The sequence below is a fragment of the Schistocerca serialis genome, chromosome 3 (assembly GCF_023864345.2).
Source record: "Schistocerca serialis cubense isolate TAMUIC-IGC-003099 chromosome 3, iqSchSeri2.2, whole genome shotgun sequence".
Taxonomy (NCBI): domain Eukaryota; kingdom Metazoa; phylum Arthropoda; class Insecta; order Orthoptera; family Acrididae; genus Schistocerca; species Schistocerca serialis.
The window spans coordinates 361,948,513-361,965,979 of record NC_064640.1 but is presented as its reverse complement, the minus strand read 5'-3'; the positions used below and the strand labels follow the sequence as shown (position 1 = coordinate 361,965,979).

Sequence of the window (17,467 nt, the reverse complement as noted above, 5' to 3'; positions counted from 1 at the left end):
CCATTGTCTGGTCTGGTTGTTACAGACTAGTTAAGTCCTTAGCCACTCTTAGTGTGAATTCCAGAGATTTTGGTCCACTGTTGAGAACATGACCATGTTAGATGCAGCTGTTCAGCAGGCTTTCCCACATAAACATCACCCTATTAGCATGTTTTTGATATCAGTAAGGTGTATCACACTATTTAGAAACAATGTATTCTCAAACAACTGCATCAGTGGGGCTTTCGTGCCCCCTGCCCTATCTTAATATTGTCTTTCCTGTCTGAGCAGTTTTTTAGGACCAGAGTCAGTGACTCACTGTCAGATCGTTTTGAGCAGGAGAAAGGTATCCCTCAGGGCAGTGTTTTAAGTGTTACCCTCTTTGCCATAGCCATAAACAGTATGTCTATGGTAAGGAGTTCTGTACAATGCTCCTTATTTGTGGGCAATTTTGCTATTTTCTGTTCCTCCTCCAGTGTTGCAACAATGAGCTCTCAGTTGCAACTTACAGTGCGGGGGTTAGAGGAGCGGGTTGCAAAGATGGGTTTTCAGTTTTTTTGTAGATAAGTGTGTGTGTGTGTGTGTGTGTGTGTGTGTGTGTGCGCGCGCGCATTTTAATCATTCTCATCGTATTTTTAATTTGCCTGACTTGCATATGAGGGACACCATCCTACATTTTAGAGACTCAGTGAGGTTCCTGGGCCTCATTTTTTACTCCAAATTGTCTTGGTTGCCACACCAGAGAGAATTGAAAGCCGGAACCTTGAAGGCACTGAACATAATCAAGTGACTTAGCCACAGGTCTTGGGGAGCGGACAGTGTGTGTTTGCTCCAGTTTTATAGGACTTTTGTGTGTTTGCGGCTGGTCTATGGGTGCATGGTGTATGGATCACTGAGGCCTTCTTATTTGAAGATCATTGACACTGTCCACCATCAGGGAATTTAACTGGCTGTGGGTGCTTACAGGACCAGTCTCATACCCAGTCAGTGTGCTGAGGCTGGGGAACTGCCAGTAATCATCTAGCAGCAGCTCCTCATGGTACATCAGGCTTGTATGTTCTTCGCATCTCTGACTTCACCCACATATCACGCTGTTGCTCGTCTGCCTCTGGAATGCCTTTTCTCCAACCGTCGATGAGCCACAGTGCCATTCGGGATCCACATGCAGTGTGTGCAGGAGTCACTCAGTGTGGAGCATATACAACCCCAAGTCCAGGGTTTTACCCATCTACCACCCTAATTACTGCCGAGGCCCAGCATTATTTCAGATTTAGTACAATACAGGAGAGATTGCACTCCTGCTTTTTTTTTTAATTTGATATTTTCTGACTCTTTATGTGAGCACCACAACTATGTAGCTGTCTTTACAGATGGGTCTAAGCAGGGGGCACTGTGTTGGTTGCTTTGTCATTTTCCTGGATCATGTCCTCAAGATCCAACTGCTTCAAGAATTTTACTGTGTTTTATGCAGAACTATATGCGATCTTGCAGGCGACATTTGTCCAATGCTAAATATCTTGTCTGGTCCAGTTGTCTTAGTGCCTTTTACTCTCATGAACAATTGTACCCAGCACATACAGTAATTCAGAATATCCAGGATGCCCTCTTCCAACTACAACAATTGGGGAAGGAGGTGTCTTTCTGCTGCATACCAGGACACATGGGTGTTACGGGGAACAAAAGGGCAGATCTAGCAGCCAAGGAGGCATGTCGTAATCCTCAGGTATTTCATTGTGCCATTCCCCTGCATGATATCACCTCGCTGTTGAGGTACAAAGTCATGCATCGATGGGAAGACAAGCGGCTGGAAGTGACTGACTATAAGCTCCATGTAGTAAAGCCCACAACTCATATGTCGCATACCTCCTTCCAGCCATGTCGATGGGACGATGGCCTTCTTTCTTGTCTTCACATAGGCCACAGCCATATGGTGTATGGCTTTTTACTCCAGCGAGAGGACCATCCAATGGTAGTGCTTGTGACGTACAGATCACTGTGAGCCTCATGTTATTGGACTGTGTTTTATTTTCCGACCAGCGGGCTGCGGTGGATTTTCTGGCAGATCTGACCTCTATTTTAAGTAACACTCAAATGAAGTTGGTTTGAGTTTTAAAGTTTTTTGAATTGTCCAACATCCTTCCCAAGATTTTAAGGAGATGGTTTTAATGCGTTAACACGGTAACTGGCTTGCCCATATCTTTTGTGAGTAGTCTGCCAGTGATATTTATCTGTGCCTTGCTTTTAGCTCCTTTCTCGTTTCACTTGTGTTTTTATCTCATGTATAGCTACTTTTACTTAATCTCCATTGTTTTAGTGCATGTGAAATAGTGATTTTGTGGTCGATTCTAGTGTATGAGTGTGGAACAATTTCCCAGGTTCTAGCCACATTCGATTGTTTTCATGATTTTAAGGGCGCTGATAACCTTGCCACTGAGTGCCTGCCCATAAGCCCAAAAAAAAAAACACACACACACACACACACACACACACACACACTCTCTCTCTCTCTCTCTCTCTCTCTCTCTCTCTATCTTCATGGGCATTGGCAAACTGATCATGAATAGAAAGTCTTAACTGATTTAGTATTATATTTTTGAGGGTGTACGATATGGAATTTGATGTTTTTTTTTTCTTTTTTCAGTTACATTCAGTGGATTCTTCTTGTCAGCTGTGGCACAAGAGGATATTAAGTCATGGGTCGAAGGCAGAGCAGGCATCGTCATATTTCTTAAGTAAGTTTGCTTGTCTGAATGCATTCTGGAGTGTAACATAGTTATATATATCCAACAATGAAATGATATCTTCGCTAATAGGATTGGAGTAACATACAAAAATGATTGGGTTCCTATTAATATGAATAAATTAATTTACTAAGTGTTAACAAGACACTGTAGAAATGGACACTAAGTGCATTGCCGGCTGCTGTGGCCTAGCGGTTGTAGGTGCTTCAGTCAGGAACCGTGCTGCTGCTACGGCCACAGGTTCAAATCCTGCCTCGGGCATGGATGTGTGTAATGTCCTTAGGTTAGTTAGGTTTAAGTAGTTTTAAGTATAGGGGACTGATGACCTCAAATGTTAAGTCCTATAGTGCTTAGAGCCATTTGAACTAAGTGCATTTTATATCGAAAATTGAGATTAACTGAAACTACAATAGTAGGCACAATAAATAAATATTTTTGGAGATGCAAAATATATTTGGTCTGCCATGAACCATATGTTGATGAGACATTAAACTTTAATCTTTACTATTTATATGTATTTTTCATGAAAAATAGAAGTGTAAAAATAATTTTTTAAGGATAGTTATTCTACATATTTTACTCGAAAGAATTCGGTGATTTTTTTAATGAGGCTCTCTATCAATGCCAGATCAAAGAAGACTGCTAAACAGATAAGCTTTTGGCCAAAAGGCCTTCCTCTGGAGTAGACAACAGACACGTGCGCGCACACACACACACACACACACACACACATACACACACGCACACACACACACACACACACGACCACTGTCTCTGGCTCCCGAAGCCAGTCTGCAAGCAACTGTGCATTATGGGAGAAGCAATCTGCGTGGTAGGGGAAAGGAGGAGGCTGGGGTGGGGAGGAGGAAGTATAGCAGGTTAGAAGTGGAGGATGATAAAGTGCTGTTTGTGGGAGCATACAGGGATGGGATGGGGTGGGGAGAGGGTAGGGCAGCTAGGTGCAGTCACCAGGTTGGACAGGGGCGAGGGGAGAGGAAAGGGAGTAGAAAAAGAGAGAATTAAAAAGACAGTGGGTGCATTGGTGGAATAGAAGACTTGAGTAGTGCTGGAGTGGGAACAGGGAAGGGGATGTAGGACAGTGACTAATGAAGGTTCGGGCCAGGGTGGTTACGGAATGTACTCTATAGCGCAGGGAGAGTTTCCACCTGTGCAGTTCAGAAAAGCTGGTGTTGGTAGGAAGGATCCAGATGACACAGGGTGTGAAGGAATGATTGAAATGAAGAAAACTGTATTGGGCAGCACTCTCAGTAACTGGGTGGTCCAATTGTTTCTTGGCCACAATTTGTCAGTTGCCATTCATGCAGACAGGCAGCTTGTTGGTTGTCATGCCCACATAGAATGCAGCAGAGTGGTTGCAGCTTATCTTGTAGATCACATGACTGTTTTCACAGATAGCCCTGCCTGTGATGGGATAGGTGATGTTTGTGATCGGACTGGAGTAGGTGGGAGGATGTATGGGACAGGTCTTACATCTGGGTCTATTACAGGATATGAGCCATGAGGCAGGGGGTTGGGAGCATGAGTGAATAGGTTTGGTGAGGAGCGGAATACGGCTGTATGAGGGGGTGGGAAGGATAGTGGGTAGGACATTTCTCATTTCAGGACATGACAAGAGGTAGTCAAAACCCTGGTGGAGAATACGATTCGGTTGCTCCAGTGCTGGGTGGTACTGAGTCATTAGAAGAATGCTCCTCTGTGGCCTGATGGAGGGTGTTTGGGAGGTGGTGGGTGACTGGAGAGATAAGGCACGGGAGATCTGTTTCTGTGCAAGATTGGGAGGGTAATTTCAGTCAGTGCGGGCGTCAGTGTGGTGATGTGTGGGACATTTGCACCCTTTTTAATGGTACTTTTTGTATTATTATGCTTTAAAAATAGAATGTAGTAACCAAGTAATGTGCCACTGAAAATTGTCCAGAAAGAACTCTGTTATTTACATGGATTAATTTTTGGAATGTATGCGGTGGGTATCTGAAATACTGAAGGAAATTCAACTGTCATGCATGGGAGTTGGTCATTGGACCTGGAATTTTTTTTTCTCAGTAGTATTTAAAAACTCTGTGAACCTAAGACCATTTTACTATAATAGATGTTTTTGTTAAAACTGCATAATATTAGCTACATATCAAATGTATTATATTTTAAAGAGTGAACAAATTGGCAAAAGTAAATATGTGGCCTCTGTTATGTGTGGGACTCTGTTTTCATGTGTGGGACGCCATGTGAATTCTCATTCTTTCTTGGTTTTCCAAAGGGGGGGAAAAAAAAACCACACACATAATAATAACTTATTAGTTAAAGTTACATTATTGTAACATTAAAGTGACCCACATTTTTAACTACACTAATGGCCATTAAAATTCCTACACCACGAAGGTGACGTGCTACAGACATGAAATTTAACCGACAGGAAGAGGATGCTGTGATATGCAAATGATTAGCTTTTCAGAGCATTCACACAAGGTTGGCGCCAATGGCGACACCTACAACGTGCTGACATGAGGAAAGTTTCCAACCGATTTCTCATACACAAACAGCAGTTGACCGGCGTTGCCTGGTGAAACGTTGTTGTGATGCCTCTTGTAAGGAGGAGAAATACGTACTATCACATTTCCGACTTTGATAAAGGTCGGATTGTAGCCTATCGCGATTGCTGTTTATCTTATCGCGACATTGCTGCTCGCATTGGTCTAGATCCAATGACTGTTAGCAGAATAAGGAATCGGTGGGTTCAGGAGGGTAATACGGTATGCCGTGATGGATCCCAACGGCCTCATATCACTAGCAGTCGAGATGACAGGCATCTTATCCGCAGTGCTGTAACGGATCGTGCAGCCACGTCCCGATCACTGAGTCAACAGATGGGGACGTTTGCAAGACAATAACCATCTGGACGAACAGATCAACGACGTTTGCAGTAGCATGGACTATCAGCTCGGAAACCATGGCTGCGGTTACTCTTGACGCTGCATCACAGACATGAGTGCCTGCGATGGTGTACTCAACGACGAGCCTGGGTGCACGAATGGCAAAACGTCATTTTTTCGGATGAATCCAGGTTCTGTTTACAGCATCATGATGGTCGCATCCATGTTTGGCGACATCGCAGTGAATGCACATTGGAAGCGTGTATTCGTCATCACCATACTGGCGTATCACCCGGCGTGATGGTATGGGGTGCCATTTGGTTACACGTCTCGGTCACCTCTTGTTCGCATTGACGGCACTTTGAACAGTGGAGGTTACACTTCAGATGTGTTACGACCCGTGGCTCTACCCTTCATTCGATCCCTGCGAAACCCTACATTTCAGCAGGATAATGCATGACCGCATGTTGCAGTCCTGTACGGGCCTTTCTGGATACAGAAAATGTTCGACCGCTGCCTGCCCTGGCCAGCACATTCTCCAGATCTCTCACCAATTGAAAACGTTTGGTCAATGGTGGGCAAGCAACTGGCTTGTCACAATACACCAGTCACTACTCTTGATGAACTGTGGTATTGTGTTGAAGCTGCATGGGCAGCTGTACCTGTACACACCATCCAAGCTCTGTTTGCCAATGCCCAGGCTATCAAGGCCATTATTACAGCCAGGGGTGGTTGTTCTGGGTACTGATTTCTCAGGATCTACGCACCCAAATTGCGTGAAACTGTAATCACATGTCAGTTCTAGTATAATAGATTTGTCCAATGAATACCCGTTTATCATATGTATTTCTTCTTGGTGTAGCAATTTTAATGGCCAGTAGTGTAGTTGTTCATACATTTGTATAGTCCCCCGTTTTTAGCAATTACTGTTCCAGGAATTATCTTCACAATTTCATCTTGGGTGTAAGTTATCTCATCCCTTTCTTTTGACCATCTGAAGAAACTGGGAACCTTCGACTCATGCATGACAGTAACTCTTATGGTGTTGTGATAAACTTCTGTTACTTCTCCGCTGTAGTGAACACCACGGTAATTAACTATCACCCACTGGTTGATAGATAGGTCCAACAAATCCACTGTACTTGTGTCAGCTTCAAAAGTAACATAATCTCGAGGAAGATGATTTGTTTTACACTGTGTGGCCTGTTCTTTTGTTTTCAGTATGAAATGATGAAATCCAGGGATTGGTAGAACATCCATCCAAGGATTTTCTTTTTCAGTTTTTTTGTTGATGAATTGTTCATCAACGTAGAAGATCTTTGTATTAGTTACAATTTTTGTAGCAAGATCAGCAAAGTCTTTTGCACTCTGTACAACTGGGACATTTTCTCCTTGGCTCATTATATTCTCATGAACAAGTTGTTTGACATTCCCCCTATTCCATCAACAACCCTCTTGCAAAATACGTCCATGAAAAATTTCTGCCATATTTCTGGGAGAATAAGTATAGAACTTTGGGCATGTATCTGTTTTTAAATTCAGGGGCAGGTTCAACACTCCATATTACTTTTTCACTGTTTGGTTGCTCTGTATTGAAAATATTACCCAAAAAAAAAAAAAAAAATATGAAAGTAAAAATTGCATTTTCGCCCTTATTCTTAGTGTTGGAACAAATAAGAAATGTTCCACATTTTCCTTTAAAGAATAAGGCTGCTGTGAATAACAGAACACTTTCTATGGACCAAAGTGCAGTCATAATTTCATTCTAGCATTCACATGAGAAAGACATGGCAAAATCTATCTGCAAAATATAGGTACCACTGGTTTCTAGTTTTACTATTCTCAAACGCTGCAGACTGCATTAATTTGAGATTTACATGGGCTTTAAAGCTTGGCAAGTCTTGTAGTGTTGCTTCAAATAGGTCTCCAACCTGACCTCCTTTAGTAGAAAGTTGTAGTCCTTGATCTGAGTTTTCCCAAAATTTGCTAATAACGTCATCATTGCTGTTTTGTGGCACCAGCAAAAATTTGCCATTACAGCAGGCTTCACAACTATTTTGCCAACAAGCAGAAGTGATTATCATATCACACAGTATTTTCTCCCAGAAAGAGTTTGAATAGCTGTATTTTAAGACTTTAAGTATTTTGCACTTGCTCTGATCTGGTGCAGTACTTTTCAGAAGTAAAACATTCTTTGGTAGCAAGCTACAAGATTTTGAGAAACTGATAATGAGGACTGGGTTTTCTCCTTTAAAAACTAGGAACAATTCTTTCAAGAACAATGTGTTTTTGTGACTTTTTCTTGATTCCATTCTCGCAGATAGTGATAAAGTCTGTAATTCCTGGGCATGTATATACAATATCTGGCCTGAAGTAGAAATCTCTCACTTTTGAATGGTTGACTTTGGATATTGTGGTGTGCGTACTGTAAGACCTTCGGTACACACACCATCAGATTATTTGACTTGTCGCTCTAACGAAGTAGGCAAGTGTCAGCAATATGTCTTGTGGTCTTATCGTTGCGTGTTTATCTTCTGCCGTTAGGTCAGACGATAGAAATGCCACTTGCACGCTTAGAGTAGCAGAATGACGGTGACCAACTTTAAACAGAACTTGATTAATTTTCACACACATTTATTAAAATAGTAACAAGCATAAACCTTACGTAACCTGATTCTGGATGCTATTTACAATTGACAATCTGAAGTTCCTTTGGTCTTGGTACGTTAAGCTTATTCTCACATATATCTCTGATACTTGACAAAAGTGTCTATACATTTATCTTCATGGCTATGTACAGGAATATGGTAATCTTCTTAGGTGCAGACTGAAACTTGACTATAGACTGGTACAGACAGGTACAGATAAATGCAGACTGACTAATCGGAGGCATGTACACTCGTTATAATACCTCATGCGTTCAGGTACCATTGCGCGAGTGTGATCCGCGAGGAGAAAAGGTTTTATGTTAACAGTAATCTCATTGGCTGCACTACAGATTAATACGCGGATCGGCGGAAGCAGAATTTGGTCCGTCTCTTAAGGCAGCGCCATCTCGTAGTGCGGAGACGGACGAGCACTGCGCCTGCGCTGTTGTGCTTAGCGGGGCGCGCTCTAGTGCGAAAGTTGTGTACGCGCTGACTATGCGGAACTGTGTACACAACAGATTTTGTATGAGAATGATGCACTTCTGTGGCTGATAGCGACAAACGAGCACGTTCTGCTAAGCATGTTAAAACTGCCATTTTCTTCCTGGGTAAATTGGGCAATGCTCATGTTGTTGTCCATACGGCCTTTCCCAGTGACTGCAGGCATTGATGTGGACCCACAGAGTGTTATGAGGAGACAGAGGGAGATCGCTGCTTAAACTTTTTCGCCCCATTTCTTTGACCTCTGCAGTCTCTTCTGATTTCTCTCATGCTTTCAGAGTTTGTCCAGCTCAGTTTCAGTCATGCCTTGCTTCTTTATCTTCCTTAATTGTGAGATCCGGTTGTTTTATTGTTTTGAAAATCTGGTTTTTCAGGTTTTAGTCATTTATGCATCTTTTGCATCGAACTTGCACTTCTGTCTTTGACATTGTGTATCCCCAGAAAGAGAGAAAATATTGTAGTTTTAATTGATAACACAGTAGATATTGCAGATGTTATTTTCAAGAAAGTGTCAGCTTCTTTAATTTTGAGACTGTCAACTAGTCAAAACCTACAAAACAAAGATAGACTAAAATAATAATAACAGAAAAAAAATTAAATAAGATAACAAATGCATGAACACACATAAAGATCTGTACAAAAAAGGACAACATAAAAAAATACACTTGTAACATTTAGGAGACACATTAATACCTAACATGACCTATAATAGAAATGTGGTACAAATCATTAAAAATTATGAGAGTTTTAGAACATAAAACTAGAGCTTATAAAATAAGTGAAATTATTGAAGGATATGGCCAAGAGGCAAAAACTATGTTATTTTCCGTCGTGTGTGACAAAGGAATTCTTAACTACTTAAGGGATAATTACTATTCATAATTATAAAAATCATTGAATTGAATATTGTAAATGTGTCATCAAGTACTTGCTTTCCAAAAAGTATGCAGTACAAATTTCTAAAGATCCAAAATTGATCAGGTTTTGCTTGCTTCAGAAAAATCTAGTTAGCAGTCTTGCTTCAGTACTATTAAATCAAAACTATAAATTTCACAAAAAAAAATTATTCAGTATGTTGAATTTAAATTTTAAAGACACAGTATTAGCACTTGGACTGCTCCTATATTTCAAGAGAGATTGCTCGTCACTGTAGGTATGACTGCCATGTGTTGCCAGCCTGTATGGAGGGGAATTCTTGGTATGGAATGAGTGGCAGTTATCAAAGTGGAGCTGTTGCTGGTGGTTGGTAGGTCTGATATGGACTGAGGTATTGATGTAGCCATCTTTGAGGTGGCAGACAACATAGAGGAAGGCGGCTTGTTGGTTTGAGGAGGACCAGGTAAAGCGAATGGGGAAGAAGGTGTAGGGGTTTTGAAGGACTGTGGATAGGCTGTCTATAGGCTGTCTTCACCCTCACTCCAGATCACGAAGATGTCATCAATGCATGTGAACCAGGTGAGGGGTTCAGGACTCTGGGTGATTAACAAGGTTTCCTTTAGATGGCCCATGAATAGGTTGGCATGGGATGGTGCCCTGTGGGTGCCCATTGCCATAACATGGATTTGTTTGTAGGTGATGTCTTCAATACCAACCACTTCATCCACCGACTCTCCACGGTTCCTGTCCCTTTACCATAAGGTACACTACTTATCACTATTGATGCCATCACCCTTTACACTAACATCCCTAATGCCAATAGCCCACTACTGAATATTACCTTTCCCAATGCTTGGCAGATTCCAAACCTACAACATTCTTCTAGGTCACCATGATCAACTATATTCTCAGCCACAACTACTTTACCTTTGAAGATATAACCTGCAAACAAATCCATGGTATGGCAAGGAGCACTTGGATGGCACCATCCTACTCCAACTTCTTCATGGGGCATCTAGATTGCTAAACCCCTCACCTGGTTCAGATTCATTGATGACATCTGCATGATCTGGATCGAGAGAGAGGACACCCTATCCACATTCCTCCAGAACCTCTACATCTTCTCTCCCATTCGCTTCACCTGGTCCTCCTCAACCCAACAAGACACCTTCCTCACTCCACCTCAGAGATGGCTGCATCAGTACCTATGTCCATATCAAATCTATCAACCACCAGTAATACCTCCACTTCAATAGCTGCCACCCATTCCGTACCAAGAAGTCCTTTCCTTACAGCCTATGGGGAATATATGCCCCAGGAAGCCTGGGATATCTTTCATGTAGAAAAAACCTGCGAATTTTTTAAAATTACAAGAATTTTTGATTGTTTTTGTTTTTAGATAAATTTTTGTAATTGTGACTGGTAAGTATTAATAGTCAAACAAAGAATTCTACAGTAATCCACTTCTGCAGCAATAAAACATAAACTAGAGAATAAAACTTTAGTTGCAAAGAATGCCATTTGCACCAACAAAACACAGTGCACACACAAGCATCTGCCAACAGCAAAATGTGTCAGAGGCTTTTGGACGAAGCCCATGCAGTACTAAGTAACAAACTACTTTCGATGAGCATGACACCACAACTGTTTACATTTCTAAAGGACCCCACACACGAGCTACAGATCGTAGTGCTCCTTTGCATGGGCAACTGATCGTTTCGTAGATTGCTCATGTGTGATGCTCACTGATTGCTGGTTGCCTGGAAATCTGAGGCACTCTAAGGATCACCATGCAGTATGGCTGCCTGGCTGGTTAGCAGCAGTGTGTGGCAATATGGCTGTGACTCGTTTCTCTGTTTATGAAGCTTGGTTGTGTAGTGGTTTCCCCCCCCCCCCCCCCCCCCCCCCCCCTACAGATGTTGAGTTAGAAATTTACATTAGAATTTTAAGTTACCCAGAACCACAAACTTCTCTGTGAAGTGGAAGCCAAAGTTGCCATTGATATTAAGAAGTAATACAAAATATGCACTTCGATCTTGCAGTGATTAGCATTTGGAAGCTTGTGTTATAGAAGTAGAATTTATGGGAAGTTCATAGTAATAGTTGTGATGTAGTGGGCTCCCTCTTATGATTTTGAGTTATTTAAGAAGTAATTATATACATTATTAATGTTTTAACTTCTAAACAAATCTATTATACAGTTGTACTCAAATCCTGTGTAATTTCATATAACATAACTCTCCTTCATACACTTTATAACAAAATTTAGGGTAATCAGTAGTGCTGCTATTAACGATGTCTCTATAGACACACTGAGTAAATTGTTTAATTACTTGCAGTTAAATTATAAGACAAATGAATAAAACGAATTTGAGGACTAATAAACTTAAAACAGATTGTATTGGCACACTGGAAAGATGTAGACAATCAATTTGGCACCAGTGAAAATGGAAAATAACCTACAGTTCCCAACAAAAGTGTTTCAAAACAAGTTGGGTTATTCCATGTCAGGTGTCCTTGGGTTCATGGCTTGAACATCTTCAATTTCGATGAAATTTGTAGAGTCTATACCTGAGGGACCTGCATGAACTTCTGCAAAGTTTCAGGTTCATCTGTAATTTGGCTGAGTTACTAGAGTCATTTTTGTGAAGATCACTTTTTCGGAGACCGAAAAGTCACAAAGAAATCTTTTAAGTTTGGCCTGCCACTGTTCCTAATCGAAAAGAACTAGTCCCTTTTTACTGGGTGTAGTGGTACAATTTTTGTGCTCAATACATAAATGATGCAAGTACATTTCAGCGATGCTTTTGGGATAATCTCAGTTCAAAGTGGGCAACAAATCATGTCACAACAAATTTGCCATGTAGTTCAACAAGATACAAGTAGTGAGGAAAGGGCACTGCGGACCTGGTCTTTTGCCAAACTATTGTCTGTCTGGCTGTTTGATATTCCATGAATTAGGGCCTAGCTTGTGTGTTTGATTACTGTGCTACCATCCTGTAAATTTTCTAAACAATGGGAATGTACCAGATTATACCCATGTTAAAAGTCATGTGTCTCAAAATGGGCACCTACCGCATTTCATTCTATTAGAAACACTTATTTCCATTTTGGTGTCTCTATGCGTAAGGTGCAAAAATTTCACCTAAACTATGAAGATTTTTTTGTAATTCAAGAAAAATCCTTGCATTGGTCCATGGTGCCTATGCCACTACCGATCTCAGTGACTGGTAACCCCATTGCCAAGCGGCCACACCCAATAGCAAGACGAGGTCAGCCACGGGTGAGTTTCTATACTGCAGGTTCCCAAGCCTGAATGTGGCTATCTGGCAGGTTCCCAAGTCTGAATGTGCATATCTAGCAGATTTCCAAGCCTAATTTGGGTTTCTTTGTGGATCCCAAGCCATAATGCAGAATTCTTCAGTTGTTGAATGCTTTAAATTTGTTGCTGATATCCAAAACTATTGCTTCTGGCAGACTGTATTGCCACCTCATCATTGATGCAGCTGGAATTGGAATGGCTGCAATTATCTGTTGTTATGGAATCCTGCATATGTCTCTTCTAGCAGGCCAATGAAATGATTGAGCAGTTCCATGGGGATACATGAAATTAATCAAGGCATCTTTTTCTTCATATGAAACTTTACAGATATTACCTATCCACTATTTTCCATCATAAATACAAGCAACGTACTGGCCGGGTTATAGTTCAGTAATGGTAGCCTGTTTAGAACTTACTTTTGCATTTCGGTCAACATTTTCTACAAAGGACAATGTATCATTTGATACTCTATGAATCTGAAGTTGCTTTTCATCAGTTGGCACAAAATGGTGATGCTCTGTTGTACCAGAAACTGTACATCTGTCCTCAAAATGCTTTCCTTGTTCAATTTTTGTATCTTCAATAATTTCGTTTTTGATATAAATAAAATTCAGTGCCATGCACATTTGCTTTGCAGTATTGAAACAGATCAGTTGGTGTTAAGATTTGGTTTTCAATTTGACACTAAAGGCTTGCTCTTGCTGCTAAACTCTTAACTGTGCCCCCAATTCCATCACATGGCGATATCCCATGGCATGTCCCGAGGCGATATCCCATGGCATGTCCCGAAAAACTTCCACTCTGCAGTAATGCCAAAATCTTTTTGATGATGCCAAAGATTTAGGAAATTCTTGAGATTTTTGTACTGGACAGCAGAACAGTCACTAAAATAATGAATATGCTTAATTTCTTTGAAAGTGCACTTCAGGGACTTGATCAAGTAAGTTAAAAAACACATGCACTGCAATGGTATCATGTTGGAGGCAATCACTGATTGTGCAGTAGCTGATGATGTGTTTCAGTTCTTCATTATCATTGTAGTAAATGACAATTGGGCGTAATGTAGCTTGATTAGTTTTCCAATGAAATCCTTGAACTGCATCTTGGGACAATAAAGGAATAATTTTCAGCAAAATACATTAATGTAATCAATTATCCTGGTTTGAGACCTTTAGTCAGTTGCAAATGCTTGCTCTGATGGTTTGCGACGTAGTGGTGAGTAGAAAGGTCCAAAAGTTTTGCAATTAATTCTTCAGTGAATTCATCAACTGTCATTTTTCTGGTTTCAAATGTACTTCTGTCAGTGTGAATCTGTTGTTTAAATTGAATTGGATTGTCATTGTCAGGATCAATATTTGCAAAAACACTTTCCAAATATTCCTTTAGAGCATCTGTTCTTTGACATACTTCACAGTGATAAAGCACACACTCCTTTTCAAATTACAGAAAATTTTGCTCAGTAAAATTTTTAATCTTTTATTGGATTTGTGCCAACATTAGTTTCTCATTCTGATGTATCATGCAGACACAGACTGAATGTGAGCCAGTTACACCTACAGTCACACACCACTTTGGCCTTAATTCACAAAATTTGGAAATCCAATATCCATGTTTTGAACCTTTTCTCCATCTGTTCAAACAGTAATACAGCCCTTTTTACTTGGACAAATCCAGCTAAATTCTTCATCATAAAGATACTCAGTGACTCTTGCCTTCACAGCCTGAGAAAGCGTTTTTCCACAGTTACCTTAGGAATGTGCCAATATTCCTTGTTCAGCTTTTAACTTTCTAGCCTTTCTTTTCTTACCATTCTTTCTGGAAACCAAAATTCTTCCATAGTCTTTTTGATAGGCCAGCTTTGTGGAACTAAGCTCAAAATTGGAATTTTCTCTTTATGATTTGGTATGTGTAATTTTTCTTTCAATTCTTGGATCAGCTGGTCATAATCGAAACAAGTCAAGCATTGCTCCAGGTCACAGGGATCAAATCCTCCAACTGCTGCAATATTCTTAATAATTGCACCTTCAACTTTATGTATTTTTCGCTTTGCATAGCCTTTTGTATCCCTTAATTTGTTTGAATTATGATGGTGATATTCCAACAGCTGTTAGGCTTGCAATCAAATTGTGAGAAACATTAGTCTCATCATCTTCATCTGATTGAGGTGTACCTTCCATTTGTGAATATTCATTGTATCAAAATCTTTTGTACAGGATGGGCACATTTTTTGGCCTGGTTTAATATCGGATGTGGTTATCCTTTTTAGCTGGTCAGTTGTTTTCATGTTGATTGAATGCAAACTTTTTCGTTCAGTATGGTTTTTCTTACCAAAAGGGTTGCAGCATGGTCTTTGCAAAAATTCAAACCTTTGTGGGAGTAAAGCTTCATGATGGAAGCATATGCCATCCTGACTCCACCCCTGCTCCCAACCCCTTGCCTCATGGGTCATATCCCTGTAATAGACTTAGATGCAAGACCTGTCCCATACATCATCCCATGACCACCACCACCACCACCACCACCACCTACTCCAGCCCAGTCACAGTCATCACCTATTCCATCAGAGGCAGGGCTGCCTGTGAAAGACGTCATGTGATTTACAAGCTAAGATGCAATCACTTTGCTGCATTCTACATGGTCATTACAAGTTGCCCAACACATTACTTTTCACTTCAATGCTGCTTCGCAGCCTGTGCCACCTGGAGCCTGGATCCTTCCTACCAACACCAGCTTTTCTGAATTGTGCAGCTAGGAACTCTCCCTGCAATATATCCTGTGCTCCTGTAATACTCCTGGCCTCAACCTTCGGAAGTCACTTTCCTCTTCCCCTTCCCTGTTCCCATTCCAGCGCTACACAGCCATCTATTCCACCAATGCACCCACAGTCTTCTTTTCGCTTCTCTCCTTTTCCGCTCCCTTTCCTCGGCTCCCCCCCCCCCCCCCCCCCCCTCTGCCTAACCTCCAGACTACACCTAGCTGCCCTAACCTCTCCGTACCTCATCCATGTGTGCTCAACAAGTAGCACTTTACATCCTCCACTCCTAACTTGGTATCCCTCCCCCTCCCCATGCCAGTCTCCTCGTTACCCCCCACCACACAGACTGCTTCTCCCGTTGTGCACATTTGCTCGCAGGCCATGTGTGTTTGAATTATGTTAGCATAAATCTCTCTCTCTCTCTCTCTCTCTCTCTCTCTCTCTCTCTCTCTCTCTCTCTGTGTGTGTGTGTGTGTGTGTGTGTGTGTGTGTGTGTGTGTGCGCGCACTCCAGATGAAGGCCTTTTGGCCGAAAGCTTACTTGTTTAGTAGTCTCTTTGTTGTGCTTGTCTGTTACTCAACATGTCCACTATATGGTGACTAGCAGTCTACCCTTTCCATAATATTGCAGATCTGAGTTGTGTATTTATAGTGATCATGCTGTCAGTTTGTGATGTTAACATCATTGTTTTCTGCATTTTCAGGTTGATTGACACAGAAATTCCATCCGTTCGGAGGTCTGTCAAAAAGTTGTTTACACCTGATATCAAGGCAGCTATTGATAATACTACAGCTGGTGATACGCTCCGAAACAAGCTTAAACAGATATGAGAGATGGAGAGAGATGAACAGTGATTATATTTAAACATTGTATCTGTAGATTGCATCTGTACTGTAGAAAGATACTACCATGTATTAAGATATCATTTACTCATCATCTCTGTTGCTTGAGGAAAATAAACTTTTTCATTTCCACAACAGGAAGCATTATCTTTGTTGTATCATTGTGCATTAGTGGAATACCATGTTTAAATTCTTTATCTTTACAAGTTAATTTAAATGAACAGCAATTGTTAGATTTTTCAGAAAACCTAAGATTGGAAAAGTGACAAAAATTGAAACTGGTTTTAGAGAAAGTGTATTGTATGAATGATGTTTGGAAAATTAAGTCATATGATGTTAAAAGACAATTGCAAGTTACTTAGCCTTGAAACTAGTAACCCTTTACTTTCTTTACAGTGGACTCGTAATAGACACCAGTGCTGTGATTCTTGGTTGTCAAATCAGTTCATTCTAAAACCTACATCTGTTGTGTAAATTGTGTGAGCTTTAGTTTTGACATGTAAAAGTTTTCCAGACAGATACTCAAAAGTGTGAGTTTTATAAACCTCTGAAAGTAAAAATTTAAATTAATAATGGAATACAAAGACGAGTACAGAGACATATTTTATGTAGAGAAAACATGTTAAATGTTACATACTTCACACATGATATTTAGCATATCAGCAATACCAGGAAAAGTAATAGAAACTGGACTGCATTAACAGAAGCGACATTGACAACCAGGCAAAAAAAGAAACACACACACGCACACACTTTTTAAATCACAAATAACATTGAATACCAAATTCTCATTCAACGATGAGGGCGTAATAGATGGAAACAAGATGAAGATAAGAGTGAAAAGGCAGACACACTCACTGGGAGAAATGAAGGTGGAGGCAGCAGCCTATGCTATGTGGTTTCCTCCAGTGAAACTCT

The 17,467-nt window shown here is 40.8% G+C and overlaps 1 protein-coding gene across 6 annotated transcripts in view; it reads left to right on the top strand.

Moving 5' to 3' along the window:
- Positions 1–16,684, top strand: part of LOC126470170 (pumilio homolog 3-like) — a 195,593-nt gene extending 178,909 nt beyond the window's left edge. For all 6 annotated transcript variants that reach the window (XM_050097812.1, XM_050097815.1, XM_050097813.1 and 3 more), the window contains 2 exons: positions 2,621–2,711; positions 16,411–16,684. In XM_050097812.1, coding sequence (XP_049953769.1) covers positions 2,621–2,711; positions 16,411–16,537 — 218 coding nt within the window. In that variant the 3' untranslated portion in view covers positions 16,538–16,684. The remainder of the gene's footprint in view (positions 1–2,620; positions 2,712–16,410) is intronic.
- The last annotated feature ends 783 nt before the right edge of the window (positions 16,685–17,467 follow it).